General features: G+C 40.3%; 1 gene segment (V, D, J or C); it reads right to left on the minus strand.

Annotated features, from left to right (window-relative positions):
- Positions 1 to 4,450: 4,450 nt before the first annotated feature.
- On the minus strand, positions 4,451 to 12,197 carry LOC105524303. The segment is given in 4 exon segments: positions 4,451 to 4,557; positions 5,087 to 5,109; positions 11,713 to 11,992; positions 12,117 to 12,197. Coding segments are annotated over 4 exon segments (465 nt in total).
- Positions 12,198 to 12,703: the final 506 nt, after the last annotated feature.

The raw sequence follows: 12,703 nt of genomic DNA on the forward strand, positions 1-12,703 counted from the left end.
GCCTGGCCACCATTGCTTCTTGAAGTAGATTTCATAGCACTTCTTTTGCCTTTCTGGTTTCCTAAAGCATTATATCCTCTGGTCTTTGAAAAGTTGTAATTTAGACATGGATTTCCCATATTAGGAAAAATTTTCTATTTGGTTTACCTGCAATAGCTTCTCTTTTGTTGTATGAACCTGGACCAATGCTGTAACCCAGAGTCCTCATATGTAATGACTCTTTTATGAAATTAGGAGAGGCATTGCCATGTCTGCTGCTGCGGCTGAGGAGGATAAAAGAAACTAAGGTGTAGAGACACCTCCCTTACCCCTTCTATGAAAACTGCTCAACGACTTTCAGAGTGTGACTGTGTCTGAGAAACACTCTCAGCAGATGGAGGCACCAGGAAAAGCAGCTGGGGCAGCCCAGCCTCACATATCTGCTTCCTTGGGGAGCTTATTGGGTTTGTAACACTCTGAGAGGGTAACTTTTATACTGATCAATAATAAGAAGTTGTAGTAACTTCAGGCTGCAGGCTGCTGAAGATGAGAAGAAAATCTGTCCTGCATCCACTGCCACATAACTGCAATGGGACCCAGGTTTGCAAATTGGGTGTGTCATAGATCAGGAGCTCAGAAGCTTTTCCTGGCTTCTCTTAGTATCAGGCTAAAACATGGCTAATGCTCTGCCTGACTTGCCTTACCTGACTCATGTGATGGTGACTCTTACCTAGAGATGAAGACAGCGAGCATGGAGACTGGGTCATCTGGATGTCACATATGGCACCTGTGGTGGAAAACATAAAACTATTAACACTATTAACCATGTTATGAGAGGACTTTCCTGAATAGCCAGGCAGTAGTGACCACACCGGCTGAGTAAATTCCTAGTGTTCTCCTTACTTATTTGGGAGCCAGAGTAGCACGAGCCCTAGGAGCTGAGCAGGGACTCTCATGTCCATGCTGTGTCTTGACTGGTGCTGACTCTTGCAAAGGGTGTGACCGGCCTGTGTACAAGTCTTCAGGAATTCGGCTGTGCTTTTTTGAAGATAAAAATTTGCACAGCTGCAAGAATGACTTTATCGCCATAATATTGCACAGGCCTAGTGTCTCCCAGGCATCATAAGATTGATCAGTCCTGCATACACTTGTCAGTAGAGAACATGTTTCTCTCTGGGGGCCACAGAACAGAATCTGTCTACTGTCTTGCAAAGAGATTACTCTTCTACTCTATTGGTAGTTCGAGACCTACTTTTCTTGCTAGCTTCCCGTCTAAGACCTGGCTTGTTGGAGAAGCACATCTCCAGAATCTGCAATAAATTTTAGAAGTGTCCTGCATTTGGTATTGATGAATATTATTGAGGCCAGAGGGACTTCATTTCTCTGATCCTCTAGAGCCCTTGATGTTGTTAATCATCAGCACTATCATCCAGAGATGCAATGAGGTACAAGAAAGACGGATGGATTCATAGATGGGTGGATAGAAGGACAGATTTATTTATTAAAAAGTAAGCAAAAGGAAAATGTTAACATATAATATGTGAAAATAGTGTAATGCTTTGCAAGGAAATGTCCAGCCACTGGGTAAATGGCATGGCTAACCTCTTATCTCAGACATGTGATTGTCTTCCTCTATTTCTACATTTTCTTTCTATCTTTCTTCTTTCATCTAGGCCAACATCAGAAATTTTCTACCTCCACTTCTGAAAAGTCTCAGCTACTTTCTAGCTCTGTGTGCCATCATGCATTCCCATTTCCTGAGCACCTTGGATTAATATGTGTGCCTTCCACCATTATTAAGCTAATTTCTTCTGGAAGCTGAAATGTTATCTAGACCCAGTGCTCACATGTACTCTTGAATCTACTCTGTTCAGTAAACTGCATATCTCTGTATTACCAATCTTTTCCAGTTTTTAAGAGAAAGCAGTTCTTAATGTCTGGGTTTAGGCATTTGACCAAAGCAGGTTCAGAAAGAAAACCATGCACCAAAATGATGGGGAAACCAAAATATTGCACAGGGTGTGAAACCCACACAGTACGGAAAGGACACTTGTTGTGCAGTGGAGAGGGAATCCCACCAGAGGTGTCGAAGCTACAGCAGAGGGAGGAGGGTATCCCCAAGTAGGTGCAGGATGTGGGGCACCATCCTCCCACTAGCACAGATGTCACAGCTGAAGCAGGATGAGCAGGGCCCTTCAAAAGGGGTAAAGCCATTGGTACTAGCATCAGTGCCCATGTAGATTGAGAAGGTCACCCATGCAGGAGTCAAAATTAACAGTGAGCTGGCAAAGGATATCAGAGCTAATGCAGGTTGTGAGGCAGAAGAGGGAAGCTGTCTGCAAGGAGAGTGTAGGTGGCAATGACAGCAGGAGATTAGTGTTGCACAGAGACGTTGATCCCATAAGTCAGTGTAGTAAGGATAATTAGAGCCAAGATACCCAGGGAGAAATGTTAGAAATATTTTAAAAGAGCATACTAGAATCAACTCTATGATTCTTGATTGTAGCTATATCAGTGACAATTCATGGTTTATGTGGATATAGGTAAAAACATAGATGAATAGATGATGATAGATAGATAGATGATAGATAGATAATTGATAGATCATCTTCTCTAGAAGCGATGACACATCAGTTCCACTGAATACATTTAGTGTGTAGATCTTATTTTTCTGAATGCCAATTTCTACTAAAAGGAATCAGTAAACTTTGGAGAAATGGTTGATGTCAGGTCTAAAATAGGGGAAATGGAAGATGAGCCTGTACCAGGTACTGCCAGAAATTAAAAAAGTGCTCAGAGAATGATGGGGTAAAAGCAGCAGGTATTCAGAGTCAATGTGAATGAGGCTTCCGTTGGACAAATCAGAGGAGTGTTGACTATGAAAGTAAATGATGATGGTAGCAGATTATAACCCATCTAAGAAAATACAGATCCATGTCAATATTTCAACTAGGAGGGGGATATTCATGAAGCATCAAGAACATATCCACAAATTCTTATCGCGTTCAAGGAAAACAAGAGTGAAAGGGCAGGGAGAAGCCTGGCAGACACCCGCTTCAGCAGGAGTCAAACTGAACCTCGTCAGTCACGGGGCAGATGGAAATCACGCACGTCTCAGTAGGGTGCAGTGAGAGCACAGTATGGCTTCTGGATCTTCCTGCAACAGGCACACTAAACAGAGCTGAATCTTGTAGAAAATTCAATCAAATTTAAACTGACAATCTACATGGTAACTGGTGTGTAATCTTCAAAAGCAGTAAGTTTATGAAGTCCAAACAAGGACTGTGAAACTGTTCTAGATGGAAGACAACTACAGAGGTACAGGCCACCAAAGGCAACCCATGAATCATTTTGTTGCAAAAGACATTATGAGAACAATTAAGAAAAGTTGAAATAAACCTGAGGATTAGATGGAGTGATGCACAAATAATGATACCCCGATTCCACAAATGTGTTGGTTTATGTAGGAAAATGTCTTGTCCGAAGGAAATACACAATAAAGTCTTAAAGGGTGGGGCTATGAGGTCATCAAGTTACTCTCAATGGTTTTGGGGAAAAAAGTGTTACTTTGTACTATACTTACAAACTTTCTATAAATGTGAAATTGTTTCAATATTTTAAAAATAAAAATGGCAGCTGTTAAGTGTATGCCCAAGCTATTCTAAACTATTTTGTATTGCACTGAGCCATACCTGTTACAATCACAAGACATGGAAATTTACTCTAGACACACAAAAATAACACTGTGCTTTCTCAACAGTGCGTAGTTCACGGACAAATTATTATCTGAAGGTCTCTTCAGTATCCATCAACTAAGTGGCCATCCTATTCTTGGTTTGGGGACCTCAATGGTCTACCCCTCGCTACCAATGTAACTTGTTTGTTTTGTTTTGTTGGAGACTGGGTCCTGCTCTGTCCCCTACACTGGATTGCAGTGGAAAGATCACAGCTTACCCCAACCTCAACTTCTTGGGCTTAAACAAACCTCTTGTCTCAGCCTCCCCAGTAGCCAGGACCACAGGTGTGTGCCACCGCTCCTGGCTACCTTTTTCATTTGTTGTGGAGATGGGGTCTTGCTATTTGAGACTTGCTAAGCTAGTCTCAAATTGTTGGGATCAAGTAATCCTACAGCCTTAGCCTTTCAAATGCTGGGATTATAGGTGTTAGCCACTTTGGCTAGTGCCTTGTAACTTTATTTCTCTCAGTTCATCAGCATGAAAGTTCTGACTAAGGATGCCAAACTTGATTATCAAAAAATAAAAATCAAATCAAATACAGTTTCTTTCTTCAACCAAATAGGATGTCCGTGAAACTGAAGCCTGAATTAGGATAAATGTATAACCCTGAATACCCCAGAATGACTGAGGATCAATTCTCTTCAAAGTAGGAAGAAGACAAGATCACATCACCTGGGGAATTGCTGAGTTTCATGGAAGACGTTGAGGAAGGGAGGATGAGGCTGGAGACAAAGCTAGCTCTGCTGCAAACTCATCAAGGCCGTGGAGTCCTCAACAACCTGCTGGATCATAAAGGGGCCCTGTGGACACTGACAGAGCATGGTGGTTGGAGGTCTCCAATCTTGGATTTCAATGGAGTTATCGAGTGTCTCAGTAATAATGCATCAATCAAAGCTACATGCACACCCAACAAGAGGGGCCTCTTGCTCTGGGCCCCAGAAGTGAAGGCCCCTCACCTGACTCTCCTCCAGTCTTTCCCACAGAAAGACTGTGCTAATATAGAGTCAATTTTCTTCTACATCACACCCTGGTACTTGGGGCCCTGAAATTACAAATTCAAATGCTGTAACCCTAACTTCCAGGGAGTTGGCCTTTTCTCTGGGCTCATTCTCCTGAGAGTAGCCATGCAGTAGGCGTTCCCCCTCAGGCACAAAGTGAGGCCAGGTTTCTGCTGCTGGGAAACAGGATGGCATGTGAATGTGGGGGAACTGTCTGTATATGTGTTCAGGAGACCTTGTGTGGTGTGAGAAAAGCAAGAAATGAAGGAATGGCAGTAAAGTCCCAGTTGCAACCCTAAAGCATGACCTGCTATCCCCACACTGCCAGGTGCTGGTGAAGAACCTTGAGGAGCAACAAATTTCTAACTTCACACTTAGGCTTCCAGATATTCAACCTGTAGCCAAAATAGATTAGAATGGGCTAGATTTACACTCCTCCCTGGATAAACTAAAACACAGCACAAAATACAAGAAACAATTGTTTTCAAGAAACTGGACATTAGAAATTAGGGATATTGAGCCCAGAAGGTTTTAAACGAAAGGGGATGAAATTTGGATTGATCCGTCTGAGACCCTGAGGAGAGTTTCCAGAGCATTGTGCAGGAAAAGGAAATCCATGAGGTACCTGGGAGTGTCCCTGAATAGAGGAAAAGGAATTGGTGATCCAGATAGACAGAGAAACAGAGGAGGGAGTTCAGAGAGAGCCCAAGCTATCCCTGGATACTTCCCTCAGTATTCGTCAGAGGACTGATGAGTACATGCATGTGGAGACCTTACCTAAGGGTGCAGAAAGACTGACTAAAGGATTACAGGCAGATTCCTCAGTCTCCTCTTCTCGTGTCATGAAACACTGCAGCTGACTGAGAACCTGGTGGCTCCTCTGAGCTTATTTGTCATGCACTTTTGATGACATGAAGGTTATTCATGTTGGCCTTCTCTAATAGGTTCACCTGGAAAGCATTATATATAGCAGGAAAAAAGGAGGCAACAATGCCCTCAGTGTAGAGTGGCCGTTAGTATTGGTTACAAATGTCAACTGCACTAAGCATAAAGGGATTCATTATGGGATATCAAATAGCTCAAAAATTGTTGGGAAGCCTTAAGAACAGGCCCCAGGCAGAGCGTCTGAAACAGTCTCAAAAACTGCACTGCCGATTCAGTCTGCAGAGGAGCCCTTACTGCCTGAGATCCCATATTCAGACTGCCTCCTGCAGAGAAGACAGCTGTTCCTCACTACTGCTCACAGAAGAACAGCATCCCAGCCAGCAGCTACCAGAGATCTGACCTCTTAGCCTGCAGCTCTCCTTGTGTTGATAATATCCCTGAATTCAGTCTCTTTCAGATTCATCGTTTTTCACAGATACATGTCTTTTTGTATCTCCATGCACCCTTGTGGCTTGACGTCACCAATACACACTTTCCCACACTTGAATTCCTTTTTCACACACTAAGAGCAATGTGTCAATACCTGACATATTGCAAACACTGTCTTTACAAGTAACAGCAGAATCACTTCTACCTAAAGAATGGGGACATCCAAGACTGAACCAGGAAGAAGTTGAATCCCTGAATAAACCAATAACAAGTTCTGAAATCAAGGCAGTAATAAATAGCCTATCAACCAAAAAAGGCCCAGGACCAGATGGATTTACAGTTCATTTGTATCAGAGGTACAAAGCGGAGCTGCTATCACTCCTTCTGAAACAATGACGAACAACTGGAAAGGAGAGACTCCTGTGTAACTTATTTTAAGAGACCAGAATCATCCTGATACCAAAACCTGGCAGATACCAAAAAAAAAACAGAAAATCAAAAACAAAAAACCCACCTTAGGTCAATATCCCTAATGAAAATTGATGGAAAAATCCTCAATAAAATACTGCCAAACCATATCCAGCTGCACATCAAAAAGCTTATCCACCACGATCAAGTTGACTTTATCCCCAGATGCAAGACTGGTTCAACATACACATAATTCATCACATAAAGAGAACTAGAGACAAAACCCACATGATTATCTCAATAGATGGAGAAAAGGTCTTTGATAAAATTCAGCATCACTTCATTTCAATAAACTAGGTATTGAAGAAATATACCCCAAAATAATAAGAGCCACTTATGACAGACTCACAGTCAATATCATACTGAATGGGCAAAAGCTGGAAGCATTCCCCTTGAAAACCGCTACAAGATAACGATACCTTCTCTCACCACTCTTATTCAACATAATGTTGGAAGTTCTGGCCAGGGCAATCAGGGAAGAGAAAGAAATAAAGCATATTCAAATAGGAAGAGAGAAATTCAAATTATCTTTGTTTGTAGATGACATGATTCTACATCTAGAAAATGCCATTGACTCAGCCCAAAAGCTTCTTAAGCTGATAAGCAACTTCAGCAAAGTCTCTGAATACAAAATCAATGTGCACAATTGACAAGCATTCTATACACCAACAACAGACAAATAGAGAGCCAAATTATGAATGAGCTCCGATTCACAATTGCCACAAAGAGAATAAAATACCTAGGATAACAGCTAACAAGGAAAGTGAAAGACCTCTTCAAGGAAAGTTAGAAACCACTGTTCAAGAAAATCAGAGAGGACACAAACAGAGCTCATGGATAGGAAGAATCAATATCGCAAAATTGGCCATACTCCCCAAAGCAATTTATAGAATCTACCCTATCCCCAATAAACTACCATGACATTCATCACAGAATTAGAAAAAGCAGTTTTAAAATTCATATAGAACCAAAGAAGAGGCTGTATAGCCAGGACAATCCTAAGCAAAAAGAACAAAACTGGAGGCATCACATTACACAACTTCAAACTACACTACAAGGCTACACTAACCAAAACAACATGATACTGGTACAAAAACAGAAACATAGACCACTGGAGCGGAATAGGGAGTTCAGAAATAAACCACAAATATACAACCATCTGATCTTCAACAAACCTGACCAAAAAAAAAAAAAAAAAAAGCGAGCAATGCGGGAAGTACTGATTATTCGGTTGAGAATTGCTGCATATGTGTAACATCAACACTAACTATTCCTGTTAGATGTTTCCATAAATGAGTTAAGTCGTATTTTGTTTATTCAAATTTATTTAAGTATTATTTCTTCTATGTTTTATATTTCCTTAAGATTTTCTAAGGATTCATATTTATGCAGTCTATTTTCATAAAATGTATCTGTATATGTGGATGTTTAATCATGTATTAGTTTTTCAACAACAATGGTTTGTAAAAAGTCACTCAAAATGCAGAGGCTTACAATACTAGTATTTATTTTCATGTTTGCAGATGTTCATATCAACAATAATTTAGCTGATCTAGGCAGGGCTCAGCTGGGTAGTTTTGCTGTAGGTCGCTGAGCTTATCTCTAATATATGGGTTTTTTTTTTATTGGGGTCAAGACTGAAAGAGCAGGACAATTAACAACATCCTGAGGTCAAGCTGCATAAGCTTTAAGTCCCAATAGCTCCAACACAAGAACACAAAATGTGGGTTTCTTCTTTTACTTTAGCAATTACTCAAGGTTCTAAAACATTTTCTCCAATTAAGTTGCAAGGTATGTGATCATGCCACTGACAAATAATTATGTTTTTCAACCTTCAGCATTAAAAAAGCAAATTTAATCTTAAATTAACTAAAATAATATCAATCATATTGTGTGAAAAATAAAATTGGATGTGTTTGCAACATGTGACTTTAATCGGATTTTCTTAAATTGACATGTTGGATAAACCAACACAAATTTCTTAGCTGAAGTAAACATTCCCGAAAACATAGTTTCTTAAACCTTCAATAGGATCATCTGTTATCTTATTAAAATACGGATTCCCATTCAGTTGATCTAAGGTGGTTTTGCTATTTTGAATTGGTAACATGCTTTTAGTGTTGCTACCGGGTTCTGGACAAATGATGAGTAACAAGGTTTTCATATTAAAGAAAAAGAATACGAATGTTATATCTGTGTGTATACACACACACATGTACATATATGCAAGCACATATAAACAAATGAACACATACATATGTATGAACATATTTTATTTATGGAATGTGAACTTAAAAATTTTCAATAAATCAATATTATACATATAAAATCCCCCTCTGGTTACCTATCTATATGCATTCACACACAGAGATACACACATATATAAACACAAACACCCACACATACATATTTTATATATAATATGGATATATTTTATGTATTATATATTATATATATAAAATATGTATATATAATATATGAATATTATATTATATATAATATACTCTTATACATTATATACATCTATTATATATGTTTATATAATGTTTTCTTTTTTTTCCCCTCAACTTTTAGTTTAAGGTCCAGGATACATGTTCAGGTTTGTTACACAGGTAAATGTGTGCCGTGGTGGTTTGCTGCACAGATCATTCCATCACCTCAGTATTAAGCCCAGCATCCATTAGCTATTCTTCCTGATACGCTCCCTCCCTTCCTCCCCTGTGTCCATGTGTTCTCATTGTTCGGCTCCCACTTATATGTGAGAACATGCAGTGTTTGGTTTTCTGTTGCTGCCTTAGTTTGCTGAGGATAATGGCTTCCAGCTCCATCCATGTCTTTGCAAAGTACATGATCTATCATTGTTGGGCATTTGGGTTGATTCCATGTCTTTGCTATTGTGGATAGTGCTGCAATGAACATACACAGGCATGTATCTTTATAGTAGAATCATTTATATTCCTTTGGGTATATACCCAGTAATGGATTGCTGAGTCAAATGGTATTTCCAGTTCTAAATCTTTGAGGAATTGCCACAGTGTCTTCCAGAATGGTTGAGCTAATTTACATTCCCACTAACAGTGTAGAAGTTTTTCTATTTCTCTATAACCTTGCCAGCATCTGTTGTTTTTTGATTTTTTTTTTTTTTTTTTAATCTGAGAAGGGATATCGTTCTATCACCCAGGCTGGAGTGCAGTGCTACGATCTCAGCTCACTGCAGGCTCCGCCTTCCAAGTTCAAGCAATTCTTGTGCCTCAGTCCCTCAAGGAACTGGGATTTCAGGCATCCACCACCACCTCTGGCTAATTTTTGCATTTTGAGTAGAGATGAAGTTTCACCATATTGGCCAGGCCAGTCTTGAACTCCTGACCTCAAATGATCCACTTACCTCGGCTTCCCAAAGTGCTGGGATTACAGGTGTGAGTCACCATGCCTAGCTTATTGTTTTCTGACTTTTTAATAATCGCCATTCTCACTGGTGTGAGATGGTATCTCATTGTGATTTGGTTTGCATTTCTCCAATGATTAGTAATGGTGAGCTTTTTTTCATATGATTATTGGCATCATGTATGTCTTTTTTTAAAGAAGTGTCTATTCATGTCCTTTGCCAGTCTTTTAATGGGATTGTTGTTTTTTTTGTTTTTTTTTTTTTTTTTTTTTGCTCTAAATTTGTTTAAGTTCCTTAGAGACTCTGGATATTAGACCTTTGTCAGAAGAATAAATTGCAACATTTTCTCTCATTCTTAATGTTGTCTGTTCACTCTGATGATAGTTTCTTCTGCTGTGCAGAGGCTCTTTGGTTTAATTAGATTGCATTTGTCCATTTTTGCTTTAGTTTAGTTTGTCAATTTTTGCTTTTAGTTTAATTTTGTCTTTTGTCATTTGTCAATTTTTGCTTTTAGTTTAATTAGATCACAATTGTCAATTTTTTTGTTGCAAATGCTTTGGGCATTCTCATCATGAAATCTCTACCCATGTCTATATACTAAATGGTATTGCCTAGATTTTCTTCTAGGGTTTTTATAGTTTGGGGTTTTACATTTAAGTCTGTAATCCATCTTGAGTTCATTTTTGTATAAGGTGTAAGGAAGGGATTCGGTTTCCATTTTCTGTATATGGCTAGCCAGTTCTCCCAGCATTATCTATTAAATAGGGAGTACTTTCCCCATTGCTTGTATTCGTCAGGGTTGTTGAAGATCAGATGGTTGTAGGTCTCCAGCATTATTTCTGAGTCCCCTATTCTGTTTTCTGTGTCTCTTTTTGTACCAGCACTATGCTGTTTTGATTAATGTAGCCACATAGTTCTATTTATCATATGACTAAATATCATTTTCTTGCTATGATTTGAAACTTACTCATAGTATATGGAAGTACATCCAAGTGTATTCTGAGGCCATTACTTCACTGACAAAATCCTGAGAGTTGGGATATGTGACCACACTAGGATGTCACCTGTCTCTTCCCTATCATCACTGTCATTCTGGAAGCACATTTGCCGGAAACCGTTTTCTTTCTCTGGTTTTTGGTAGAGTTGTCCAGTGAGGGGCTTGCCCTGAGATTGAGAAGTAAGAAGGGGAAGATTCAATACTATTCATCAACACCTGCTGGAAGACATTTGGACAGAGGTGAGGACTGCAGAAGCACCTGGTGAAGTCCTCCAGGCAGCTGAGAGCATCTACACTCCCACCCATGGGCCTCTCAGAAACGTCTAAAGACGACATGATTGGCAATTGTACCTTCTCTGTCAGATGCATTCTGGATTCTGGAAGAGAATTCCTCTTTTCTAGTATTTGTATCTTTGTCTACTATACCCGCAAGCCTTTAAAAAGCTATAGTTTAGATTCTCACACCTTGTGTTAAAAAAAAAATCCTACTTGGAATACCTAGAGTGGCTCACTTTTGCTGTATGAATTCCAACTGATGCCACAACTCAGACTCCTCAGGTATAATCCCTTCTTCTCAATGAAGTCAGGAGAAGCATTGCCCTGTCTGTGCTACTGGGGATTAGGACAAGGAAAGACAGCTATGAGTAAGTGGGCCTTCATGGCTCTTTTACAAAAACTCTCCAGTGACCTTCAAAGTGTGACTGCGATTTGAGAAACACTCTCAGCAGGTGGAGGCACCAGAAGGGGCATCTGGAACTACTGAGCCTCACACATCTGCTCCCCTGGGTGATTTATGTTATGACTTGTAACACTGTGGGAGGGAGATTATCATACTGTTGACAGTAATATGTTGCAATATCTTCAGGCTGCAGGCTGCTGATGGTGAGAGTATAATCTGTCCCAGATCCACTTCCGCTGAACCTTGATGGGACCCCTGTTTCCAAATTGGATGCGTAATAGATCAGGGGCTTAGGGGCTTTCCCTGGTTTCTGCTGATACCAGCTTAAATAATTGCTAATGCCCTGACTCGAGCGGCAAGTGATGGTAACTCTGTCTCCTACAGATGCAGACAGGGAGGATGGAGACTGGGTCATCTGGATGTCACATCTGGCACCTGAGGTTGGAAATATAAAAACAAATATTCATACCATTAATCATATTATAGGGAAGTTTCCATGAAGAGCCAGTCTGTACTGAACACACTGGCTGAGTAAATTCCTGCTGTTCTCCTTCCTTACCTGGGAGCCAGAGCAGCAGGAGCCCCAGGAGCTGAGTGGGGACCCTCATGTCCATGCTGTATCCTGACTGGGACTAACTCCTGCACAGGGTGTGACCGGCCTATTAAGAAGTCTTCAGGGCAGGGGGCTGTGCTCTGGGAACATGCAAATCAGCAGGGGATGGGGCAGGCTGGGCACTGCTGCAGGGCTGGCAGATCCCAGTAAGTCAGCACAGGGGCAGTGTCCCCAGCATCTTAGGTCAGACCAGGGCAGCACAGATTTGCCTGTAAATAAGTGTTTCTTCCTGGGGGCTGTTTTGTTACAAAAAACTTTTCTGAGTTAATTGTCAAAATTTGAAATATTCCTGAAGACTAGATGGAGAAATATATTTTATTCGTGCATTGAGATTATTTTTAAAAAATACAACATGCACTCAAATGGAAGAAAGCACTTTGTGATGTACTGACAACACTTCTGTTAGCATGAAAGTATTCTCTTTTTGGAATGGAAATTAAATAGAAAATGTATCTAGATTGCAATCCCTGTCTACACGCTATCGTTTCCCTTTCATTGTACTGCTGCTGACTTCCAGTGGCCATCTACGCCCC

Source organism: Colobus angolensis, unplaced genomic scaffold (assembly GCF_000951035.1).
Source record: "Colobus angolensis palliatus isolate OR3802 unplaced genomic scaffold, Cang.pa_1.0 Scaffold498, whole genome shotgun sequence".
NCBI classification, from domain to species: domain Eukaryota; kingdom Metazoa; phylum Chordata; class Mammalia; order Primates; family Cercopithecidae; genus Colobus; species Colobus angolensis.